We start from the raw sequence: 27,060 nt of genomic DNA, 5'->3' as shown, positions 1-27,060 counted from the left end.
CAGACGGTATTTGCATACCTTTGCCCTTCCATCACAAATGCCGAAAAATACCAAAATTATTCCTCATTTTTATTTCTCATTTTAGGATACTGGGTGGAGCCATGAAACATGAATACATGTTCAGCAGAGGGATTTTTGGTTCCCTGCGGCCCACCTTACCTTACCTTGCTGGATTATACTTTCGCTATTTATTTTTAGATGGATTGTGATAGGTTGCCAAGGGTTACCGAGCTTTGCTCACATCCTCGACCTTCCAAATCTCAGTTATATTTTGTAGATGTGATATCCTCTCTATCAATGGTAATTCACATACATCTGGGTCGCGTGTGTTATAAACAAACATGTTTTCGTGTCATATAAATGCAGTTTAATTGTCACTTCCACTGTGTATTGCTACACAATAATAAAGGTTAGAGGAATGTGAAATGATTTCTACCCAGAATGTAGCAGAAGGTAGACTGGCACCATTTCTTACAAGGATGCAAATTAATCTTACTGACCCAGATAGAGATCCTCCAACTTGCACTATATATGCGCACGCCGCACATCCCATGAACTCAGCCCGCTTGGTCTCTCTACATCGGCTCGGCCTCCTTATATTCTTATGGGATGTGCTGCTTGTGACTTAAAGGGGACATTTTGGAATGGAAATTGTGAAGCTGACTTATTTCAGGGGGTGCAAATTCCAGGGCTCTCATTACTTACTAAAGGAATTGTAAAGTCCCAGCATATCTCTCCTGTTATAACATCAGCATTGTAAACGAATACATACTAGAGTTGTTTTTGATAATGCAATCAAAGCTTACTTGGAAAACCCCTTTTATGTAGTGAGTGCTGCCTTCCGTCTGCCCATCACTTCCACCAACTTCCTGGATTCCCAGTGTGCTTTGCATCCCTTTCCCAGCTGCTTGGTGTGATGCAATCTCCATTTCTCAAGACTACATATCCTATCATGCATTGCTTCCAGCAAGCAATAATAATGTTGCATTTTTGAGATGCTGAGTTGTAGTTCAGAAGGCAAGCTCTGAGTGTTGTGACACAAGGGAGTGAATATTCACAGTGAAACTGTGTCAGTGCATTGAGGAAGTAAATCCTATGGGCACCTTCTCTTACAAACTTCTGCATCAATATGGTTATTAGGAATGGGAAATGTAATATGGAAATACAGATTTAGTTTTTGATCATATATATACTTTAAGTAACTAAACTGGAACAGGTACGCAGCTAGTGAAGCCAAGGCTTTGAATATGAATATTTTTTTAACTGGCTCTCTAAGTAAGGAGGGAAGGGCAATTATCTAGCAGTATGTGTTTGTAGATTGTCATTACTAAACATTTCTAAAGGTGTATTTGTTATTTTGAAGATATGAGTAAAGTTCCTCTTTAAGAGAAGAGTGGAAAAATATGACCTTATCAGTCTTCCCCTCTCCTTCACTGTCCAATCACAGGTATTAGGCAGGGTGGTGACCTGTCTCTATTGCCTAACTGCAGTAAAGAAAAGTCAGGTCACCAGCCTGAATGTGCTATCTGGCAGGAAGGTGTAAATCTGAGGAATACCTAAGGAAAGTTACAATTCCTTTGGCAGGTAAAACACTTCACATAACTGTAACTGGATTGTGTATTTAGCTGCTTGTCCGGAGTACTTCTTTAAAGCCATTTATGTAAGTGCCGACCGTTTTGATTATTCAAAGTACAGATTGTCTAGGCTGTATGATGTAAAACCTGCGAACAGATCATGCTGCTCGCTGTGATCATTCTTCCAGTGCTTCTTCCCTCCTCTACTGTAAGGAAAGTGCGTGGTTCATTTTTGGCTGGCTGCAGCTCTGATGGCTTCTAAAATTAACTTTCTAAATGACACTGATGGCAAAACAGACAGCTCAAAATACGTCACGGTGAAAGTCACAAAAATAGTGACTGCAAGACAGAGATTGCACTAAATGAATTCAATATTTTTGGCCGGGATTCATTAAGCGTCACTTATCTTCTTCATTTATAAATACAAAAGCTAAAAATAACCACGGGAGGTCAAACAGCTCATTACTGGAAGTGCTACTGGAAGAAATTTTCTACACCTTCTGATGAAAGATCCATTTAAAGTCAAACTTTGGGCAGATATGAAAGACACAAGTTACTGCAGCTCTGTAATCATAAATACATCATTGAGGGCACGTTCACATCAGAAGCGTTGGATCTGCGCTGGATGCTTTTACTAGCACAGCCCAGACACATAGGGGGTTATTCACGAAGGAGCCGAACGATCCAGCCGTAGCTTTGGCTAATCCTTCGGCTCTCTTCGGCTGCCAGAGCCCTTTGGTTCAGTCAAATCGAAGGGCTGCTGTACGGGCTATTCACTATAGCCTGTACAGCAGGGCATATGCTTCGGCACGACTGAGCGAACTGACAGCCAAAGCAGTGCTGGCCGCAATTGTCAGCTGTGCGGTGCAAGCTGTGATCTCACGGCTGGCTCCGCCCAGTTGTAATGACAGATCAGCATCCCCCAAATGACCTAGGGACACTGATCTGTCATTAAACAATAAGAACTGGGCGGAGCCGGCTGTGATGCCACGGCCGACTTTGCTCAGTTATTCATTGGCCGGGACCTGCTAGAAGACTCTATTAAGTCCTTCTGCACTTCAGCTCAGCCGAACATGCAGAGCAAGTTCGGCTCACCGAAGGCAGCTGTACAGAGGCAATGTACGGCTGATTTCAGCCAAAGTACAGCTGAAATCAGCCGTACAAGCCAGAAGTGAATAGCCGAACAGCATTCGGCTCACTTCATCTCGGCTCGGTTATTCACTCGGCTGCCTTCGGCAGCTGAGTGAATAACCCTGTTGACAAGGCAATTTGCCTGGTTTTAAATTGGTATAGTTCACAGCAGCGCGTTGGGGAGGTGTGCCCAGAAAAAAGGTTGCACCGCGCTGTGTCCATAGAACAGGGGTCGGCAATTCATTTTCTCATGGGGCCCCAACAGGACTGTTCTGAAGGGCCAAACCAAGAGACATTGTAAGTGTGCGCTTCTGTTCTCTTGTAAAGCTGGGGGCAGGAATACATTTGACAACTCTGGTTGCTAGGACCGCTCGGTGGCCCTAGTCACCAAGGACTGAAGAGGACCGTGGTCTGGACGCGGTTTAATTGCCAACCTGTGCTGGGCTATGGCTTGGAGTGGGTGCATGGGCCTTGGAGGCTGGTGTATCTACTGTCAGCCAGCCATAGCTGAGTGGTGGTAGGCGATCGATCCATATCCAGACTGCGGGCTGGACAGGGACAAAAGGGCCGGATACGGCCTGGAGACCATAAAATGCCCAGGTCTGCCATAAAACTTAATGAAATGTCACTTGTCACTCTAACAAAACTGCAGGATCAGCCCATCAGCACTGTGCCTGTCAACACACACCTGCAGCCATGTGTTTAGAGCAACTTGCTGGTGTGAATGGGTCCTTCATGTATGTTTATAAATGCAAGCAGTGTAAATACCTGAATTTGACCTGATATCAGTACAGCAGGGCTGGAGTGTGAGAGGAAGAAGCAGCATACATAACCAATCAGTCCATGTGCTGACAGGAAGCATGTTGATAGGAGGAGGAGAAAGAGGAATGACAGAATGATAAGCCCATCACTGCCCATTCACAGGCTGCATCGGTCCAGGACAAACTGGACTCAGGGTAAGTGGGTTGAATAATACTGACCTATCAGACTGAAGACCTAATGGCTGATAGCAAAGTTAGAGTGGGGGGAAATCTCTGCGTCCTAGCAGACAATGGTGCTGTGCAGCTAGACGTCATAGGTTGCTAGGACGCTGTCCACCTGGCCTGCATCTTAGCAAGGATGTAACAGAATCTGCATAAATCACTCAAGGAGTAGTTTATTCCGATTCTGGTGTATCTGTGCTGATTGGCTAGGAAGCAGCCTTCCTAGCCAATCAGCATCGAGCCTGCCAAACAGCATTCAGCCAACTTCCAGGCCAATCAGGAAGTCGGGCGGTGAGTCATTACCATGTTCCTAGGCGACACAGAGGGAAATCTCCCTCTGACCAGAACTTCCGGTATCGAGGGTAAGTATCGGAGCGTTTGGGCGAGTACGAGTATCAGTGAAACCCTACTAGCGGGTCCCAATCCCTGTAAATGTCACTTTTGCTGGATTGCTTGGCCTGCAAGTAAAGTTAGAGAAAAATAAATGCATGTAAAGTAAAAAAAGAATTCATATACTGATTAATCATTGCTTGAAGGAAATTTCCCTAATAGGGGAGACAGTCATTTTAACCATTACCTACTCAGTACAAAATAAAACTTTTGGCTTTACATATTTAATTTTGCTAATAAATAGGTAGAATTGTCTTCTGAGGCTCTACATAGAGGGGACAGACTGGGGCACTGTCACAGTTCTGCGCACACTGTGCAAATAGCAATGGGAGAGAAATCCAGTAAAAATTAAAGAGTACTCTTCCGCCATCTAGTGGCAGATACTTGAACTGCAGGCACATCAAATTTCACGCAATAACTAACCATTACAGCAGATCTCTAAGGGGAAATCAAGAGGCATCTTTTAGCTCTGCAAATTATAAAAAAAACCCCATTCATTTTCCATAATTTCACATAGGAAACGCCTATGTGCAGCCACATTAGTCGGCAGTGGCAAGAAAAGAAATACTACAATCACAGAGATACATTTTTGGAAATACAGTAGGTTAAAGGATTCTGCTATCAGACTGGGGACATCTAGAAGCGGAAAAAGTAATGCAGGGGAAATAGCTGGACTGAAGCTTTTTAACTTGTTATTTTTGGCTAAAGTTCTGCCTTTTGTAACAGTTACGCTGGTATGGCAGCCAATCCACTGTGTATTTGGAGTAGGTTAAAAAATAGGACAAATATTTCAGTTTCTACTACCAGAAATATAAAGTATTTTCTCATTTATTATTTAAGAGCTGTGATAATAAACTAGGAATGCAATGACTTGCAGTTTTCTGACATGTTAAGGGATGTGGTGGGCTGGGGAGAACTGAGAACATTTACAGGGTTATTCGAAGGGCTGCTGTACGGACTATTCGCTATAGTCCGTACAGCAGCCGAAGGCAGCCGAGCCGAACCCATATGCTTTGGCTCGGCTGACCCGTAGTGACACCCAATGTGGGAAGAACGACCTGCCGAAGGGCCGACCATTCTTCATTCAAATGATAGCTGGGCGGAGCCAGCTGTGATCTCACGACTAGCTCCGCCCAGTTGTAATGACAGATCAGCGACCCCAAATGACCTGGGGACGCTGATCTGTCATTAAACAATAACAACTGGGTGGAGCCTGTCCATGACGTCACGGCAGGCTCCGCCCAGTTGTTATTTTTTGCCCAGGACCTGCTAGAAGACTCTGGCAGGTGCCGGCCAATAGTAAACAGTTGATGTCACCGCTAGCTCTGCCCAATTGTTTATATTTTTCCGGCATCTGTCAGGTTCTACATTATGCGGTGGGGGTTCGTCGCTTGTGGTCGGGTCTGTCTTTCCTGCCCGTGCGCGCGCGAGCAGGAAAAAAATGCCGTCTGGCGACGGCAACCCGCGGATGCGAGTCTGCCGTCCATCCGTTTTTTCTTAACGGGCGGACGGCAAGAGGTTAAATTTATTTTCTGTGGCATTTGGCTATCCACTCACTGCCATTCGGCCCCTATGAGAATACGGGCTTCTGCACTTCAGCTCAGCCGAACATGCACAACATGTTCGGCTGACCGAAGGCAGCCGATATACGGCTGATTTTAGCCAATGTACGGCTGAAATGAGCCGTACAAGGCTGAAGTGAATAGCTGAACAGCGTTCGGCTCACTTCACTTCAGCTGGGTTATTCACTTGGCTGCCTTCGTCAGCTTTGTGAATAACCCTCTTAGTGTGGGGGTAAATACAACCAACTGGTCAGGGGTGTCCCCAGCCTTTTGCCACTTGAGGTGGTGGGGGTAGGTTGTGTTGTGGTGGTGCACAATCCGTGGGGGGAAAGGGCCATATACATCTCCCCACCCAGCTCTTAGCAACCTGGGACACTTTAGCTGGCGTCCCGCAGGGCTCTTGGCAAACAATGATATCACTGGTTGCCAGGAGCTCAGCGGGACGCCAGCAAGAGCATCCCAGGTTGCTAAGAGACGAGTGTATATATGTGTATGGCCCTGACACAGCTCCCTGCCCAGCTCTTTTGGGACGTTATGGCCAAAAAGGGGGCAGCAGGCACACTGCAAACACTGTGCAGCAGAGCAGCCATGCTGCCTTTTGTCTGCCACTCCCTCCACGTGACCCAAAGAGATGCCACCTTAGGCAACAGCCTCAAACTGCCTTATTATAGGAACAGCTCTACAATCGGCCCTTTGTATGGGCTGCCATGCCACCATACCACACACGGCTTGTACATTGTGGTGTATTGCAGTGAGCGTGTGTTGCACATTAGCGTTTCACTCCAAGTAAATGTCACACCAATGTTGATCGTGCATTAAGGTGAGGAGCTTTTTACCACAGGTTACCTCAATGCACAGATCTTAAAGGGGACCTTTCTTTTGTTTTTTATGTTTTTAATAATCTAATTGTTAGAAATCCCATACATTTCCTGAAAGCAGGACTGGTTACACTCTTGTAAGTCGTTAAAGTAATATTAAACTCTCAAACCATTTTCCAATAATGAATCCCGATCAGACAAATATACATTGCCCAGAAAAGTATTTATTTTAATGTTTGCCCAAGTACGACAGTCATCATGTTTTTGAACAACCCCAACTCTCTCAGCTCCACTCCCCTGAACTTCCTGTCCAGTACAAGATCACAAGGGACAGAGCAGTGTGCAGCAGCCGTCCATCTACTAGCTTGGAGATAGAAGGAAGGAGGAGTATGGAGCATGGAAGAGGCTTGCCCTGGCGTGTCTGTGTGTTTGTGGAAACACACGCAGCATACTACCACACACAAGGGTGGCTCCATTGGACCCTGCAAGGGAAAGAAACTACCCTAAAACAGGATATCAGGGCCTGTGCTCAGGGGACCAGCTGATTCTGTGAGAAACTAAAACTTTTAAACATTCAGGAGCAGCATCCGCTGTAAGTGATTTCTTCTGCATTTGAAATAGTTTTAAAACATTTTGACTTTAAAAGAATTGTAAATTCCTGGCATATCCTCTCCTGTTATCACATCAGCATTGTAATAGGAATACATAGTAGAGTTGTTTCTGATAATACAATTAAAGCTTACTTGAAAAGAAAACCCTTTTATGTAGTGAGTGCTGCCTTCCATCTGCCCATCACCTGCAACACCTTCCTGGATTCCCTGTGTGCTTTGTGTCTCTTTCCTTGCTGCTTGATGTGATGCAATCTCGATTTCCCAACACTACATATCCCATCGTGCATTGCTTCCAGCAAGCAATGATAATGTTACATTGTTCAGACGTTGAGTTGTACTTCAAAAGGCAGGCTCTGTGACTGATGTGACACAAGGGCATTCAGGAAGTCCATCCTTTGGGCATCTTCAATAAGTAAGTTTACAAACTTCTAGATGGATCTGGTTATTAGGAGTAGGGTTGAACTTATGTTTTTTGACCATAGATACCCTTTAATATTTAGAGCTTCATATAGTGGCATCACGCAGTGACACCAATGGAGGGGTGACACCAAAATGACTGACAGTCATTTTGTTGTCACCCCCCTCTGAAAAGTCGGGCACTCGGTCACGGACTGAGCGCCCAACAGTTTCGGGAAGGAGGAAGGGACCGGCGGCATACCTTATCCCGCCGGGTGACTTTACCTTCCTCTCTCTGCCGGCGTCCTTCATCAAGATAGCCGCCGGCATGCATCAATAAGATCGCTGCGCATGCGCGGTGACGTCACAACGGGGTGTCACCCGGTAAATGCTCCGGGTGACACCCGGCCTCAGGACGCCCCTGGCTTCATATAATATTTAGTCAAACTATACCTTCTATAAAAAACTTCTCACTTTCAGCACATATCGATGTTTACGGAATAGTTATTATCATCCTCTCACTTCTAGTCTCCTTAGAAGAGAGGAAATAACAAAAATCAAATACACCTGCGTCTCCAGGCATTGGGCTGTGCCACATCAGTGTGACATCAGAGGCGCGTTCAGTTGTTCAGCCGCTGCAAGAGCTGAGTTAGCAAACGGCTGCTGAACGCTGTGCTGCAAATCAGTACTCAGCACTGCTAATTTAGCACTCACAGCAGAAATTAATGTGGATGCAGAGCGCTGAGAGTGACGGAGAAGGTGGGGGCAGAGCACCAGCGGCCATTGTAACTGTGGGCACACGCCCGTGGCAGCGCTGGAGAAGGGTGCCTGGACCCCGATAGAGGAAAATTCATTTCATTTAATGTTTTTGGGGACGAGCACACCATATTAATATTAATTAAAAAATTGTATTTATTAGTCTAAAATATTACCCTCCGCCATTGTGCTTAGCACTGTGTATCCGGAGCGTTCAGTGAAGCTGCTGCAGAGAAGTGAAGTGCTGCAGAACAGCTACTCAGCGCTTGGCTAACGAAATGAACATGCCTCAGCAGACATGCCAACTCTCCCGGACGCTCCGTAAGTCTCCCGCTATTAGATAGCGGCTCCTGGCCACCCGGGAGAGAAACATTTTCCCCTGGAAAGGTTTAATCTGCTTGATCTAGCAGAGTAAATCTTTCCCTGCTTTTTGGGGTATTTTTGTTTTTTCTGACTTCGGGGCCGACGTCAGTCAGAGAAAAAAAAAACAGCATAGGAATGAATAGTTAGAATGTTATTGGCTATTTCATTTTGCAATATCCAATAACAGATTAGCTATTGCACCCACCCACCGCTGCTGTCAATCAGCAGCGGTGGACTTGAAGTTCTCCATGAGGTCCTCTTCTGCTGATTGACAGCAGCAGAGGGCGGGTGCAATAGCCAGCTTGCTATTGGCTATTACAAATTGAAATAGCCAATAGCAAACTAGCTATTTATTTCTATGCTGTTTTGTTTTTTATTATTCTGACGGCAGCAACTGTCAGAATAAAAAAAAAAAACCTGCAGATAGCAAGGGAAGCTATAGCTTCTTTACTATCTGCAATGATTTCAGGGGGTGCAGGCTTTGCTTGGAATGTGAGAGAAGCATGAGAGTTCTCCACCATGAGCACAGTAAAGGGAGAACTTGATGCAGTGACAGTAAAAAACAAACAAACCATAAAGACATTAACATTAAAAGATTTAGCTTCTTCCTAAAGTTTGTTACTTTACATTGTCAGGTTCCAATCAGACCTTATTATATATTGCAATTCAATTCAAACTTCGCTGGTGGATGTATTTAGACTTTTCCTTCTCATGCACCTAACTCTAATTTATTAATCAGAAGGGCCAGTATACAGGTTGGGGGGTGAGCTGACATTTTGGTCATTATACAAATTCCCCATCATTTTATGTGTTGTGGTCTTTGGGGTGCAAGTGAAGAAAAAAATCATACCAGCCCATCGGCTTAAAGAAGTTTGCATTTTTTTACAGACTTACATAGGGGCCAAGCTGGACTAATGCAAGTATGCAAAATAATTAGGGATGCACTGATACCGATACTAGTAACGGTGCCGATTACACGCTGCCCGGCTTCCTGATTGGCCGGGAAGCCCGCTCAATGCTCCCTCATGTCACGATCTGGGATCAGGCTTAGAGTCCAGTAGCTGAAACAGCAGGGAAATTTGTGGTATAACAGGCCGAGTTCGGTGCACAAGCAGACGGTAGTAGTATAGGAGCAGGAAGAAGCGTAGTCAGCGAACAAGCCGAGGTCAGTAGCCAGAGGTATCAGGTATGAAGCAGAAAAAGATAAGAGGAGTCGGTGAATCAGCAGCCAAAGGTCGGTACATAGGTAGCAGTATGAGAGGATTGTATCGCACAGGCAGCAGGAAGCAAGATATTGGCAGGAGCACAATAATCTGGCAAACAGGAAGTGCAGAGGCATGGCTAAATTGGGAAGTTCAAGGGAGGAGCAAGGAGTTCAGCAGAAGCTAGGTTTACCTGAGGAGTACACAAGAGGAGCTATCCAATGTTTCAGAGTAGCTCAGCAAGTAGAGCCACCGCCAGACACAGCAGAGGCCCTGGGTTCAGATCTGGATCCTAAGAGGTTTCCACCACATTCCATACTGGTATGTCCCTTTTTAAAGTGGGTGCTGCAGTGATAGTTGATGGCGTCACTTCAAATCCAAATAGTAAAGTAGATCACCAGCACACCAAAGTAAAATCTTCAACGAGTGGTCATTTTATTGAGCAACGTTTGCAATTGCCTGATACAGGGACCCTGAGTGGCCCCGAAACATTGCTTTATGAGATGTGTGTACATCAATAAAATGACCACTCGTTGAAGATTTTACGTTGGTGTGCTGGTGATATACTTTACTATTCAGATCTGGATCCTGACACCTCGTCACTTGTACTAGGGAGCATGGAGCCGGCATTCTGGAAGCTAGGCAGTAAGTCATTACATGGCGCCAGGCTTCCTGATTGGCCAGATTGGCCACCTTGTGACGGAGCATGGAGCCAGCTTTCTGGCCAATCAGGAAGCCGGGCGACGTGTAATGACTTGCTGACTGGCTTCCTGATTGGTCAAGAAGCTGGCCAATCAGGAAGCCAGGCGGCGAGTCATTACCTGCCCCCCCAGCTTCCTGCTTGGCCACAAAGCCGGCTCCATGCTCCCTCATCAACTGGTGACAAGGGAGGATGGAGATGGCTTCCCTGCTAATCAGGAAGCAAGGTGGCGAGTCATTAAAAAGGTCATCAAAAAATGAAGGCAGAAAATATGCTAATATGGCTGAGCAGCCTGCTTGCTCACATGCAGAAAGGATGTAGTACAAACATTGAGAGAAGGGTCCGCTGCAGTAAGTCTAATAGCATCATGATGATGAGTTGTATCAGAACTTTGGACTTAACTAACAAGAGTTCTAGATAATGGATGAATCTGCAGGTAATGCCAAAAATGCCCTTTGCCAATCAGAATGTTTCAATGCCTGACATGGAACCAATGAGTGGGAGGAATTGTGTCTTTCACATATAGAGTTTTTAGGAGACCTTTTTTCCCCCTGACACACTGTGGGCTGCACTTCCAGCTCCATTACATCTTCTAAAACACTCTTTGTTCTTTGTGTGGATTAATGGAGAGACAAGTGATTGACTCATCCCGGTCCCCCCACACATCCACAACATTCATTTTGTCTTACACTGGCTCACATTTGCATAATGCCACTACTGACAGGCAATTAACGGCTTCACTAAATGTTCTTTTAGATGAAAACGTATGAGTCGGCAAACTATCTCAGCCCTGCAATTAACAAAGTTGCGAGTTTTCAGACTTCGATCGCCAACTGTATTTTTCTTTTATTTACAAGTACTCTTCAAACTTATTTCTAAGTATTCTCCAGTCAAACATAAACTTTTCTCATTGGCATCAGCTCAGGGTTTGCAGCCTACCCACTCCATGTGTCCAATTGCCCCCCTTTTTTTAATTCATTTTGGCGGGAGAATTGTTTCTAGTTGTCCTACAGGGGTGGGATTTGTTCTGTTTATTCACTGATTTGTATGTCTATATATGAAGGTTATGGTTGCACGTGGTGTCATTCTGAGCCTGATGAAGGGGACCCTGCGAGGCCCTGAAAGTGCTTACAATTGAATGACAACATTTGTCATTAAAATGGACATTTGCTGAACACAAACAGCTTGGTGTACTGGTGGCATCCTTTATATCTACGTACTATTTCACGGCGCCAACTGTGGTCACTGCAAGCACCCACCTCTATTTATTTCAGAAATCCAGTAAGGAGTGCAGCAAGATGCATATACTTTTCCAATTGCCCAACAAAAAGCACAGCTCAAGCTGCAGTATTCACGTCCTCACTGGCACTGTTCCCTGCAATAACACCTTTCTGCCTCTAGATGTCCTCAGTCTTCTGGGTTCATTCACACCCAACGTCATTTAACCTGGTAAACTGAGGAAACGAGGTGAGTGCAGGGCATCATGGACTCACCCCTTGAGGGGGTGTAATGTTATACATGCATTGTGATATGTCTTTAAGTTTTTGCTTTTTTGTCTCTGGTATTTGTCTCCACCCTCCCCGTAATTCATGTTTTTCTCTGTGTAGATATCTCTTCATTATGTTTCAGTCTGCATCTCAGCCACATGTCCTTTGCTGAGTCGATTATATTATGATCTTTTGACCTTCCCAGTGTTCGCTTTTGTAAAGATCTGCACAATTCGGATTAAACTTCTTAATGATCAAGGTGTCATAATGGATTGAGCTCTGTCTGACAACTTTACGCCACAACCGTAAGTTACAGAGATCACACTTTCAATGCTTAGACTGCGGAGGCAGAACAGGGGGCATCACCACATCAACCTGTTCTCATGCTCAATGATTCAGAGAGCATCACTGATGTCATTAGGTCAGCGCTGCTTTCTGCATCATTGAGGAGTGCCCGCTGCTGGAGAAAATTTGAAGGGAACCCTGGACATTATGTGACCGGCCTGAAGACACCTGGAAAATGTAAAAAAGGAAAAAACTACCAGGGGGTGCTAGGGTGAAAGGAGGTGGGTCCTGGAGCTGGCTTGGGCTTAGCTTGGGTAAAGTGGTTGGTAGACCCACTATCAAATTCACAATAGTGGTTAGTATCATCTTTTCTGACAGCCTTTGATGTTAATTATTCTACAGCATCACTAAAGCCCGCCCATAATTGGCTGAATTAGGATGTAGCTGTTTAAAAGAGAACTATGGCCAAGCCTATTTTGGCGTTTGTTCTCTTTAGGGTCACAGGAGCTCAGCTGTTGCCCACTATATGCTAACAGCACAGAGCCGCGCTGCAGCTGGGAAAGAGCCTGACAATATTGTCGGGATCCACCCCGCTGCCTGATTGACAGCTGACTTTGCCTCTCTAGAGCCAGAGCCACCTGTGCCCACCCCCTTCCCTGTCGGTCCCTTCAGTCAGTGCTAGGGGAACAGAGAGGGGAGGGGGGAATCTCTGCAGGGAGCGATGACTGAAACCCACTGCTGCCTGCAGAGAGAACATCGTGAACTGAGCGATAGGCAATTTGTGATTACACCCAGGGGCATAACTAGAAATCAGAGGGCCCCATAGCAACATTTTGTATGGGGTCCTGTGATTGCTAGTTATGTCACTTGCTATAGTGGGCTCTGCAAGGTCTCAGTTGGGCTGCACGCCTCTTACCTGTCAGCGTTGTCCACCTCCGTGGTCGCCGGGCCCCTGCCTCCTTTTCTGTCCCCGGGCTCCGCCTCCTATCGACGGGCCCCTCCTCCTCTTGCATCACTGCCCCCTGCTCTTAGATCGCTGACCAGTGATGTGAGAGGAGGCGGGGTTGCTGTTAGGCGGGCCCCGCCTCCTTCTTTACTGCAAACGCCGGTGTAACCGGCCTCTTCTGTCGTATCTGCAGGCTGTCACTGACACAGCTCCGCAGCGACTGTGAGGGAGAACGTTCTCCCTCACAGCTGCTGCTGAGCTATGTCAGTGACAGCTAGCACCCCGAGACGCCATAGCGACCCAGGCGGTCCACACGGCATCAGAGGGATGCCCTGGCCGGGCCCCATAGCGGCCGCTTGGGTCGCTATGGCGATTGTTACGCCACTGATTACACCGTCCCCATAGTTCTCCTTCAAAGCCCAACTCTGGGCTCTAGATTCCCCTCCCCCCAGTGCTCCCCCTTTTCATCATGTAACACCCCAGGCAGTATATTCTGCTTTCTTTTGTACAGTCACCATTGCTGAAGTGTTCCTGCAGGTAATGTGATGCTTCTCTGGGCCAAATGGTCCTAAATGATGCAGCGAGTGATGCTGATGTCATGATGTGAGCGCTGCTCTCTGCATCATTGCACCGAGTGAAGGGTGCCATGGTGCGCTCCTTAGAGAGGGTTCATGACACCTACACTGACGGTATGTCCTCCATGTTCCAAATTAAATGATTCCGGGTGACATTCAACTCAGACTGAGGACATCTTGTGGTCAAAAGAGAATACTGCAGGTGACATCACTGGAGTGGTAGTGAGTATTGCAGCCAGAGCATCATCTGCTTAGGGACATTTGAAAACAAATTAGCCTGGAACTGAGGTTTAATATGCTTTTCCCCCCTATAATTTGTTAGTATTGTAGAGACATGTTCTTTAATGTCACCGCATTGTCTAGACCTTAACCCCATTGAGAATCTTTGGGATGTGCTGGAGAAGACTTTACTCAGCGGTCCGACTTTCCCATCATCACTACAAGATCTTGGTGAAAAATGAATCCAACAAAAATTGCATAAGCTCTCATGGAAATGATGCCACGTCGAATGCGTGCCGTAATCACAGCTTAAGGCGGTCCAATGAAACATTAGAGTGTGTGACTTTTTTTTGGCCAGGCAGTGTACATGTCCCATATGTCCCAGCTGCGTAGCCTCTGCCAGAGAGTGACACGAATGTTGGAAGTGGGAAGCAGAAGCCAACAATTCTTATTAATGTGACATTAGAGTGATGATATTATGAAGAAGTGTGACAAGCATTGACCTACTTACTCCTTCTGCCTAATATCCTGGTAATTAGTTATGTTCCCAAATGAAATTTTCACTGAAACTCTATATGCCAGATGAAACGGAGATAATGTCCCACATCAATTCCCTGTCTGCAGTGTTCCAGGCCTGGCTCCAATACCCGGCCACAGTAACTATTAATGGGAAATAGAAATGTAACAGTGAAATATACACTGCAATGTATAAAATATGTCCTCCCATTGTTATATTATATTCGGAGGTCTGTTCTGTGGACTGGTCCTGTGCTCATGGCGGTATAGTCTGGATGTGACGCAAAGACAGAGTTGTGTCTTACTCTTATTCCCATTGCAGAGCTCCCTATTCCACTCCTTATACTGGGTGCTTCTCCATTTCCCTTCTAGGTTGGACGCCTTCAGTGCCAAGATCTTTGTACTTTAATAACTCTAAGCAGTTGCGTTGGATTAGGGGTGGATACAAACTATAGTGTTGCGCAACCCGCAGTGTATTGCATGGCTGCGCAGTGGAAAAATGAATGCACTCCTTTTTTTAACCAGATCGCAATGCACGTTGTTGCGCTACTGCTAGGTGCACAGCGATGGATCGCACGCCTGCTGGGAGTTTTATTGGGGTACCATTGAGAATCAAAGCCAACGCAATACACCATCACACCAAGCCGGAAGTACCATGTGCTGTGCGATAACATGGATACCATGCATTTAGCGCAAAGTTATAGCATGACAACGAGGACCTCTAGAGGCAGAAACAAAGTACTGCAGGAGAAGATAAATATTACAGCATAAGCTGATGTTGTTATTTTACATGGAAGACCGAGGACATCAAGTGGTGATAAACAAAGTACTGTGGAGGACAGTCAGAGGAGAGACATGTCTAAGGCAGTCATGGACCCACCCCCAGCCTGTGATTGGACAGTAAAAGAAGCAGCACAGCGGTGAGCTCATCTCTCTTCTGCTTTCTCCTCCTGTCAGAGTGCTCTTTGTCAGTACATAAGTTGATTGGCTCCTTGTTTTATTTCTCCCTACCCCGGTCTGAGCTCTGCTGTACAGGGTCGGCAAGAGGCTAAAGCTGATCAAATTCAGGTACTAACAAAAAATATTACATTTAATGATGTATTTCATTATTTCTGAGCTTTAGCTTTAGTAGACATGTACATTTTGTTTTGTTCCAAATGTCGTTAAATTCTGATATTTGAATGCATAATGCATTTTGAATGGGGCCTGAACGTAAATCAGAATGTCCCTTTAACGAAACTTCGGATCCAACCGAATTTCGTTCAAAACAAAACAGGACATGTGACTGTTCTCTGGGAAATCAGGTTTTTTTGGGGGCTGTATTAGAGGCAAAGTCATGGGTTTGGAGACAAAAAAATTGGATGGATCCAAAATCCGAATAACGAACAGATTCAAATTTTGGATCCAAATCCGAAAAACAAAAGAAATAAAAATCCGAATGGATCCAAAATGAAACACATTTTTTTTTTTTGCGGAGTTACATGTCTAATAATGCCTTTTACTGTATATCTGCCTAGAGTTTAGCTTTAAAGCAGTGACGTGCGGTAACCTCCGTGCTGGGTGAGGCATTCTCCCTGCCCGCCCCAGCCCCGCCACCAGCCTGACGACACTCCACCCACAGAATGCCCAGCCCCCTGACACTCCACCCCCCAAACTGGTCACCAAGCTATGTGTGGAGGAAGGAAGGAGACAGCGAGGAGCCTCCCTGTCCCACACTTGCCCGTCACTGCTGAGGCATCGAGAACGATGTCCTCAGTATTTTTTTCTTCTCTTTTTTGATTGGACAGCTTGGACCAACGGTGCTTTTGCCATTGGTCCAAACCATCCACAGAGCTCATGCCTCTAACACAGAGTATAGGCTGTTGCAGCTCTGGCTTCACTACGTTAGGTTACACGAGCATTGGGGAAGCACGCTGCTGTGTAACCTAACTACCTGTCAAAAGCCGGATGCAGCGCCGCCTGTAATGAATAGGCAGCGCTCCGTCCATGACAGGTTACACAGCGGGGAGGATTTTCCTACTATGTAACCTGTTAGATGCCGATCTGAATGGAGAAAAAGTTGTCAGCTTCAGACTTGAAGCTGACAGCTTTTTCCTCCATAATACTAGGTGAGGCTCTGCCTCCCCCGACCGCACGTCCCTGGTATAAAGTTAACCCATGCTTTGCCTGTGCAGGACTATTAGCTATCACCACAACAGAGCCTCGAGGACCCCGCATATGCGACACTGGTGGAAGTGTCACTTTCCCAGCCGACTTTGCGGGGGGACTATCCCTCAGCAATAAAGTGGCGCCCAGTGGCACAGGGGGCAGGAAAAGTAAGGATTCTGTTTCTTCATTACAGAGAACTGCTTTGTTGTAATTGATGTGACGGGGTCACTTTAAGTGAATTGAAATGTGATCAGTTGCTGTGCGGCGGTATAATTGCTGCGGGGCTCTTTGTACCCGAAGCACATTCACACAGAAAACAGCTGATTTCTTAATTTAAATGTTTTCCAAAATGTTGCGAGGCAAATTCACACCTTTTATTCTTCCAGATCAGGTTCTTTTCTATTTACAGCTCATTCACTTTCACACCTACTCAACTAAATTTGTTTTTAACACTTGGCAGTCGGCCCGAGCTCCCAGACATTTCCTTGAAATATAATGATGTGAAAGGTACAGAGGGCCGGCTCATGGAACTGAAAAGATTTGTCAGCATTGGCAAAAACAGTGAGGGACCCAGAGAATGTAACATTGTTTATATTACACATACATACATCATACATAATATATATACATTATATATATATATATATATATATATATATGTATGAGAGAGAGAGAGAGATATACTGAGACCGCCGCAGCCGGGACGGATCCCGACATTACTGTCGAGATCCACCTAGCTGCGTGATTGACAGCTGGCTCTGCCTATCTAGAGGCAGAGCCAGCTGTACCCGCCCCCTTCCCCGTCCGTTCCGTCAGTCAGCGCTAGAGGATCAGAGAGGGGAGGGAGGAATCCCTGCAGCGAGTTGTGAGTGACAGTCACGGCTCTCTGCAGCGACAGGATCGAGAAGTGAGCGAGCAACGTTATGTGTTCCCTCACTTCCTGATCTATTGAGCCGACCTGTGATAGTTTAATTGTCACACGTTGGCTCCAACTATGAGGTTGAGTGAAAATCACTCACCTCATAGTTCTCCTTTAATATGAAGTATCGCATATTAATGTTCACCATTTCTTGTCAGCAGGGGGCACTCCGGGGTCCTTTTCACATGTTTACTAGGCTATTCTTAAAGCAATATTAAAGTTTCAAACTTTTTTCAATAATGAATCCAGATGAAACAAATATACATTGCCCAGTAAAACATCTCCTTAAATTGTTGCCCAAACATTTACAGTCATCATGTTTCTGAACAGCTCCAACTCTCTCAGCACAGATTCTCTGAACTTCCTGTCCATCTACTAGCTTGGAGAGGGGAGAAGGAGCAGCGGGGAGCAGGTGAGTGACTTCCCTTGCTGTGTCTGTGTGTTTGTGGAGACACACACCGCTTACTAGCACACACAAGGGTGGCTCCATAGGACCCTGCAAGGGAAATGAGCCACCCTAAAACAGGATATCAGGGCCAGTGCTCAGGGGACCGGTTGATTCTGCAGGAACCTAAAACTTTAAACATCAAGGAGCAGCGTCCATTGTGATTTCATCAGCATTTGGAATAGCCTAAACACATTGAGGGGAATCTATCAAAACTTAAGCAGACAAAATCTGGAGCAGCTGTGCATGGCAACCAATCGGCTTCTCTCTTCAGTTTGTTTAGTTGGGATTTGAAAATGAAAGAGAGAATCTGATTGGTTGCCGTGCACAGCTGCTCCAGAATTTGTCTGCTCCAGTTTTGATAAATTCCCCTCACAGTGTGACCTTAATATCACTTTGCCCCCTTGAACCCCGAAGCCTCTCACCCCCTAAATCCCCCATGCATGAGTCTCAGAGTGTTTTTTTTTGTCCTCCCTTTTGGTGATGTTTTGGTTCAGTACATGAGATATTTTCAGTCTTGTAGTCTAATGTATTAAACATTGTTTGTTTTTTTTTTTTTTTAGAACAGATAGGGCTTCAGTTTGGTAGCATCTTATTCCCTTCACTTCCGGGCTCAGACACACAACAGGAAGTTGTGAAACTTCTAGAGAAAAAAAACCCCTCTATAGTGAGAGGAATTCCCCTCGTTGTGACACCAAAATGACTGTCAGTCATTTTGGTGTCACCCGGGTGCGGGCCACACCCCCTGCAACCCCTTTGTGACGCCACTGCACCAGAGCCGGTGTCCCCATTGAAAGATTTCGCACAACACAGACAGTAATTAGACCAGGAATAGACGACTTCGGCACTCCAGCTGTTATGGTACTACGAAACCCATCCTGCCTCTGCCTCCGGGAGTCATTGCTGTGGCTGTCAGAGTCTTGCAATGCCTCATGGGATTTATAGTCCCACAACAGCTGGAGTGGTGAAGTTGCCTGCTTCTGAATTAGATATAGGCAGAAGAGGAGGGGGCTATGACGTGGAAAGAGGGCAGGGGGCTGGGCTAGGGAATTGACTCTACCTGAAGAAGTCAAATGTGCTGGCGACTTTAAAGGCACATTGCCAATGAATTAAAAAAAATGTTTATTGAAAGCAAAAACTCTGCAAGTTTTCATTTCAGATACTTAATTTTTTGGTTCTTTTCCCTGCAATGTTGTATGACAGCTAGACATGTGCGATTTCGTTTCGTTCCCAATCAATGTTCGGACAAAATTTCCCAAATTTATCCGAATTTCCGAATCCCAATGCATCCGAATGCGTCCTAATCTGAATTTCCGTTTCCGAATTTCGTTCAAAAAGAAAACTGAATTGGACTGAAATCGAACTTTTCTGGCCAATCAGATGTGTTTTTCGGTTTAATGCATCCGAATGGGTCTGAACATGAATTTTCGTTACGGCAACATGGGAACCATATACAGTATATACATATAATACTAAAGCTGAGGCTCTTAGACCTGAATGGCATTCGGGATCCAAATTTCCAAATTGCATTCGGGAGCTCCTGATTGCCATTCGGATCTGGGAGCCTCAGCTTTAGTAATATATGTAGATGGCTCCCAGACCCGAATGGCATTCGGGATCCAAATTTTCGAATTGCATTCTGGAGCTCCCAAATGCCATTCGAGTCTGAGAACCTCAGCTTTAGTCCTCGTTCACATAAGACACAGTGCGTTCCGGCCCGATTCTGGCCACAACGCACTGCTTCGCATTGCGGGCCGCTCACTATCTTGTGGGGCAGGAGGGGGCGTGGCAGTCCATTGAAGTGAATGGCACCGTAGCCACGCTCCTCCGGCTGCAATGCGTTTGGCCGCACGGGAACACAAGGCACATTCTGTCCGGTCCGACCAAAATAGTGCTTGCAGCATTTTGTTCGGACCGGACCTCAGGCTTAAGGTGCCTTGCGTTCCCGTGCGGACGATCACATTGCGGGCGTGGATACGGTGCCATTCACTTCAATGGACCGCCACGCCCCCTCCTGCCCCACAAGATAGTGAGTCGGCGAAGCAGTGCGTTCTGGCCAGAATCGGGCCGGAACTCACTGTGTCTAGTGTGAACGAGGCCTGAGTAATATATGTATATGGTGCTCCAGAATGCAGTTTGGAAATTCGGATCCCGAATGCTATTGGGGTCTAGGAGATTCAGCTTTAGTATTAATATCTGTATATGGTTTTCTGTGGTATTCGCAACGAATATTTTTAAACTCATCCGAAACTAACGAAAATGTGTTTTTTGTCCGGATCCAAAACCCGGAACCGAATGTAATTTTGGATCCGAATCCCGAAATAACAAAATATCCGAACCAAATTTTTCCGCAGCTTACATACTAGTTGCTTACTAGTCACAGGTTCTCTTTAAAAGGTACTTCACCTATATACAGGTATCCCCCTATAACAAGTCTAAATATAACGGCGATGCCGGGATGGTGACATCACCGAGGTGGAATGACAGCGGGACTTCCAGGATATATTTGTCCTCGCCTGGTTACGTAATCAATGCCCGGGCACGTTCCTTCCTCCCTGACAGCAATCTCTTTCACCGGTTGGTTCCAAATCACTAGTTAGCGCTCGCTCTTGCTGAGACTGGCAGGAAGACGAAGCTGAGAAAACAGGGAGCCGCTAAAAGCCGATTCTTGCTCGGCACATGTTTCATTTGACATTCAAAGTCTGACCTTAGAATAAAATAAGGCTTTACGAATGAATTGAAATGCTACACAGCGCTGCGGCAATAATATCCAGAGGGGTCACTGTATAATGAGGCAGCAGGCACCGGCAGCGGGATTCAGATGCCAGTAACATGGCAGCGCGATGGTATAAAAACAAATGTGCTCCACGCTGTACATCTGATTATAGGGCAACCAGTGGAACCAGTCAGCAAGCTTCTAATCCAGTCCAGCAAACGCTGTGACTGTGCTAAAATCAGAAGAGACACTCGGGATCCCTTTTAAAATGAGTTGTACAAAATCCACTCCAGATAGATTAAGCAGCTTTTTCACAGTGCCCATAGGAGGGGCTGCAGCTTCTTGTTATATGATTCTCTTGCTGCCTCTCAGAACTTAAAGTGCCAAATCCTTTTTTTTTTAGAGTGTTGGACAGCGTGGAGAGGGATTGGAACAGCGGTCAGGTTTTTATTGCTGTGAGCCGGCTGCAATGCAAAGCCACCTTAACAGCAGCATACAATACCAACAAGAGGTGGACACCAGAGACCATGTGACCTCAGGCATGCCGCTGGACGCACCCCGACATCTAATTACCAGGAACACGCTCCATTCTGTATAATGCATGGAACTCTAACGACTCCAAGCACCAGACTTCAATATTATTAATGGTATCATTATTAAAGCCTACATAAGTAATGCATTGCATTCATCTGAAAATACACCATAGTATATATATATATATTGAGGAAAATAATGATTTGATCCCCTGCAGATGTTGTTAGTTTGACCACTTACAAAGAAATGAAAGGTCTATCATTTTTACCATAGTTTTATTTTACATGATAGAGACAGAATATCAACCAAGAATCCAGACAAAACACGATACAAATGTTATAAATGGAGTTGCAGTTCAGTGAGTGAAATAAGTATTTGATCCCCAAGCAAAAGATGACTTTGTGCTTGCCAAGAAGGGTTCCTCCACCAAGTACTGAGGTAAGATGTTTCTTGTAGTTGGTTACCAGGTTTGTACACATCTCAGGAGGGATTTCTTCTTTACAGATCTTCTCTAAATCCTTAAGGTTTCTTGGCTGTCGCTCGGCAACTCTAAGTTTCAGCTCTGTCCATAAATTTTCTATAGGATTAAGGTCTGGAGACTGGCTAGGCCACTCCATGACCTTAATGTGCTTCTTCTTGAGCCACTGCTTTGTTGCCTTGGCGGTATGTTTTGGGTCATTGCCATGCTGAAAGACCCATCCATGACCCATCTTCAGTGTTCTGGCTGAGGTAAGGAGGTTCTTATCCAAGATTTTACAATACATGGCTTCGTCCATTGGCCCCTCAATGCGGCAAAGTCGGCCTGTACCTTTAGCAGAGAAACAGCAGCAAAGCATGATGTTGTCACCTCCGTGCTGGACTGTAGGGATGGCGTTCTTAGGATCATAGCAAACAGGGGAGCATAAGGAGTTACGCGAAAAAACTTCTAATAAACAATATGATACACCAAACTCCAGGGTTTCGACAAAACTTATCAAAAATCGGTTAAACCAACTCTGAGAAAGGGATTTCTTAATTAGGGGATATTCCGATTTTTGATAAGTTTTCTTAGGGTCATAGTCATCATTTTTCTTCCTCCAAACACAGCGAGTCGAGTTAATGCCAAAGAGCTCAATTTTGGTCTCATCTGACCGCAGCACTTTCTCCCAATCCTTCTCTGAATCATTTAGATGTTCATTGGCAAGCTTCAGATGGGCCTGTACATGTGCCTTCTTGAGGAGGTGGACCTTGCGGGCGCTGCAGGATCTCAATCCATGGCGGTTTATTACTAATGGTTTGTTTGGTGACTGTGGTCCCAACTGCGAAATCTTGCATGGAGCCACAGACCGAGGGCGATTGATGGTTATTTTGTATTCCTTCCATTTGCCAATAATCGCTCCAGCAGTTGTTTCCTTCTCTCCCAGCTTCTTGCTGATAGTCTCGTAGCCCATTCCAGCCTTGTGCAGGTCTACAATCTTGTCCCTAACGTCCTTTGACAGCTCTTTGGTCTCGCCCATGGTGGTGAGTTTTGAATGGAAGAAAGAGATTCTGTGGACAGGTGTCTTTTATATACATAACGAGTTGTTGTTAGGAGCACCTTCTTAAAGTGACAGGACTAATCTGTGTACCACATAGCCAGTCTGTGGGAGGAGCCAGAATTATTGTTGGTTGGTAGGGGATCAAATACTTATTTTACTCACTGATCTGCAACTCAATTTATAACATTTGTATCATGTGTGTTTTCTGGATTTTTGGTTGATATTCTGTCGCTATATTTCCTCTGGATCAACATTGGGTAATTGTGGGCATAGGGTTCTGTTTAGGCTTTTCTTTTTCTTCTTTTTTTTTCTCTTTGTATCTCTATAGTTTGGACTCGATGGACTTGTGTCTTTTTTCAACCTGACTAACTATGTAACTAATACCATATACAATGTAAAGCAAATCTAGACCACAGAGGGGGTTGTTCTAAGCAGCTTTGGTACGGCTATAATGACCTCAATTTACATCAAACATAAAAGAACAAAGTTATCCTATTATGATCCGTGAACAGATGTTGATTTGGTTTTATAAGGCGATTCAGATATTAAGAGGAATTAAAAGAAATGTTGCGTTTATGGAGATTGCTTGCCACTTTGTGACGATGAATATCTAGCCACTATAACAAGAAAGATGAAAAGAATAACAATAAGACAATTGTACCTGTCTGAGGATGAAGCTGGTGGAAGTAGTACTCCCATCGGATCTCTTCAATCTACTTCTTCTGGATGACGTCCCTCTGGATACCTGAGAAACACAAAACATTCCAGAGTTTGGTGATCACCAGAATGTTCATTCTGCTCTACAATAATCCGGTCCATATCATATGATTTGAAATCTGCTACACACAGCCCAATATTTGCAAGTGAAACATTCAATTCATGACCAGCCTTTGACAATGAAGTAGAGTAGATCTGGGCATTGTACGGGATGTATTTGGCTCTTGGTCTGGGGCTGTCTGGCCTGCTGATCTGTGCTCTGTTATGGCCATCTGACAGTGAATGCATTGGCCTCGAAGGCCAGAGAATCCACTGCAAGTCATAGACCAGTGCAAGTTGGTGATCAGCCTATGTTCAGACCGCATTTCTCTCTGGTCCTTGCTTGCTAGCACACTGCCACAGTGGCCGTTATTGGGTTCTGACTTTTCCCATAGCTCCAGTTGCATCTTTTTAATAAAATAGAAACAATTAATGATAATGGGAGATTCAATCCCCATAAATTGCCGATCTCCAGACATAGAGATCTCACCACTGGAATCCTAGGGGCCCATTCACACTATTGCATTAAATGGGTTGTCAATGCAAAAAAACCCCATACCTGCATTTTTTCCCCTTAGAGGCATAAACTGGAAGATGAACCTTCCATCATTACCAGAAACTGACAGATCAGTCTTGGGTGGACCGGCCATATAAAGAGAACACACGATGACTGAGCAGGAATGGGAATATTTCTTCTTAAGCTGTGAATGGCGTCAGCCCCTTAAAAACTATGTTGTAGACCCGGGGTGGGCAACTCTGGCCCTCCAGCTGTGCTTTCACTACAAATCCCAACATGCTTCTGAGAGTCATGCCCGTAACTGTCAGTCTTGCAATGCTTCATGGGACTTGTCCACCCCTGTTGTAGAATTCAGGAGAGTGGGAGGGTTTGAGTAGTTCAGCAACAAATCACTGGGTAGGGCTGACACAAAGTTGATGGGTGATCCCAGGCCACTAAAGGACTTAAGAGCTCAGTACATTTCTGGTAGATCACCGGGTGCATGTTCTCCCTGTGCTTGTGTGGGTTTCTTCCGGGTACTCCGGTTTCCTCCCACACTCCAAGGACATGCTGGAAGGTTAATTGGCTCCAGTCTAAATCAGCCCTGTATGTGTGTGAGATAGATTAGATTGTTAGCTCCTTGTGGGCAGGGACTGTGTAAATTGTTGGCGCTATATAAATATTATTATTATTATTATACAGGATTTATATAGCGCCAACAGTTTGCGCAGCGCTTTACAATATAAGGAAGACATTACAATACAATTCAAGACAAGATGGGAAGGAGGACCCTGTCCGTGAGGGCTTACAATCTAAAAGGGAGGGGCAAGTGATACATGAGGAGGTAGCTGTGTGGGGATGAATCGTTTGGTAAATACCTGTAATAAATCAATGCCACATTCGCTGTATTTGGTACGTTGGCAGATAAGTACAGACTGGATGCTGCACTTTGCCTATCCGTAGTTACCAATGATCCCTGATGTCCATAGACACTCTCTTATGGTAAGGATTAGTCCTAGAATATTTTTGTTGCTGGAATGTTTTTGGTTTTCAAAACTGACCAACTGCACCATCAAAGTGTATCTCCGGACAAAGAGATGTACAGTATGTATGTCCATTGAGACTTCTCTATTTACACTTTCATATAACGCATACGTTCTTCTCCCTTCACTTCTCATTATTTTCACCTGTTGATCCTGCCAGCTGTTTCAATGTGACCTAATTTCCTGCAGAGGACGGACAACTCTGCAACCCCGCTGCTGAAACTGAAGTTGTATTAAACTCAAACTTTTTTCTCCCAGAACTTCTTGTCCAGTAGAAAATCTAAGCAACAGGGAAGTCTCCAGCAGCTGTTCATCTACTAGCTTGGAGAAGGAAGGAGGATTGGGGAGCAGGGGAGTGTCTTGCCTTGCCATGTCTGTTTGGTTGTGGAGCATCAGTAAAGGATGGACACCAGCACTCCAAAGCAAGTCCAGTGCGTGTTTATTAACGTACTAGTTGCAAGTAGAATACTCTAAACAACGTTTCGGGGTCTCACAGGATCCCCTTCATCAGGCAAACAAGTGAAAGTGGCGGAACAATTGCCATAGCGACCCAGGCGGCCGCTATGTTGCACAAGGCACAGAGGGGCCTGGTCCAGGACATCCCCCGGATACCGTGCGGGCCGCCTGGGTCGCTATGGCATCTCAGGCTGCTGGCTGTCACTGGTGGCTGTGAGGAGGACCGCTCCGCCGTTCACATAACTGACAACCTGTCAGTGATGTGTGCAGCGGCGCGTCACTCCTAAGGCTGGGTTCACACCTAGGCGTATCGAATATGCGCGTGTGACGCGCGTTTTAACCGCGATTCGAGGTAAAAAAACACGCATCATACGCGCGTTTCCGAGGGCTACTTGGCTGTATCCCAATGGAAACGCGCAACAAAAACGCCCCAAAGAAGCTCCTGTACTTCTTTGGGCGTAGGGTGTTTTGTAGCGCGTTCATACGGCCTGTAATACACCCAGGTGTGAACCATACCCATAGGAAACAATGGGATTTCGGTGTTTGAGCGTTTTGCAGAGCGTTCGAACGCGCTACAAAACGCCCAGGTGTGAACCAGGCCTTACAGCCGCTGCTGAGCCAGCGACAGCCAGCAGCTGCAGAGGAGGAGGCTGGGCCGGCAGCAAAGGAGGAGGCGGGCCTGGTGATGGAGGAGGTGGGGCCCAATGACGGAGGAGGCGGGGGCCCACCAGCGACCGTGGAGGAGGAGGAGGCAGTGGATCGGGGCTGACAGGTAAGAGGGTTTGACCAGCCCACCTAAGACCCTGCAGAGCCCACCATAGATAGTCTATGGTTTGGGTTATCAGGTGGGCGTAACAAGAAATCACAGGACCACATACAACATTTTGCTATGGGGCCCTGTGATTTTTAGATACGCCCCTGTATCGGAGCATTTGGGCGAGTACAAGTACTCACCCAAATACTCGGTATCGGCACCGATCCCTAATAAATATATATATATATATATTTATATATTGCATTCTAATAACAATATTATTATTTTCTTAAGCATTAATAGTGCTTAATACATCTAATGATAGTATTCAGGATATCAATTCCTTATTCTGTGTCTCATGACTTATATATATATTTCCCATCACATTTACATGTAAACAAAAGCTGACCATCCAAAAGTAACAATGACGGGTTGGGGCAAAACATTATATCGGCACGGGTGCTTCAGCGACTGTAGCAAGTGTTACCAAAAACAACCATGTGAATACAATATATTATTCGTATCATTTTCAGTATTAATCACAGACAGTGATCAGAATACAACATTGTTTACAATGGCGGCCATTTAAATTATGATAATTGTGCACGATTACTATGAAATGACTGCCGTCACTTGCTTTTTCTGTGTCTCATGGTATAAAAGGGTTATGTGTGTGCTAATATCTGACATCTGCCACCCTGTCAACTGCTTGAGCTCACATGCTATCTCCAAGCTCCTGAGAGTGCATAACAGTGTCAAATA

The 27,060-nt window shown here is 45.5% G+C and overlaps 1 protein-coding gene across 2 annotated transcripts in view; it reads right to left on the bottom strand.

Annotated features, from left to right (window-relative positions):
- Nucleotides 1–27,060, bottom strand: part of CACNB4 (calcium voltage-gated channel auxiliary subunit beta 4) — a 109,706-nt gene that overhangs the window by 81,347 nt on the left and 1,299 nt on the right. For both annotated transcript variants that reach the window (XM_018553598.1, XM_018553600.1), the window contains exon 2: nucleotides 23,455–23,538. In XM_018553598.1, coding sequence (XP_018409100.1) covers nucleotides 23,455–23,538 — 84 coding nt within the window. The remainder of the gene's footprint in view (nucleotides 1–23,454; nucleotides 23,539–27,060) is intronic.

The sequence above is a fragment of the Nanorana parkeri genome, unplaced genomic scaffold (assembly GCF_000935625.1).
Source record: "Nanorana parkeri isolate BGI_ZX_2015 unplaced genomic scaffold, ASM93562v1 scaffold125, whole genome shotgun sequence".
Classification (NCBI taxonomy): domain Eukaryota; kingdom Metazoa; phylum Chordata; class Amphibia; order Anura; family Dicroglossidae; genus Nanorana; species Nanorana parkeri.
Note: the sequence above shows the minus strand (reverse complement) of the source record. Positions and strands in the feature narration are given on the sequence as shown.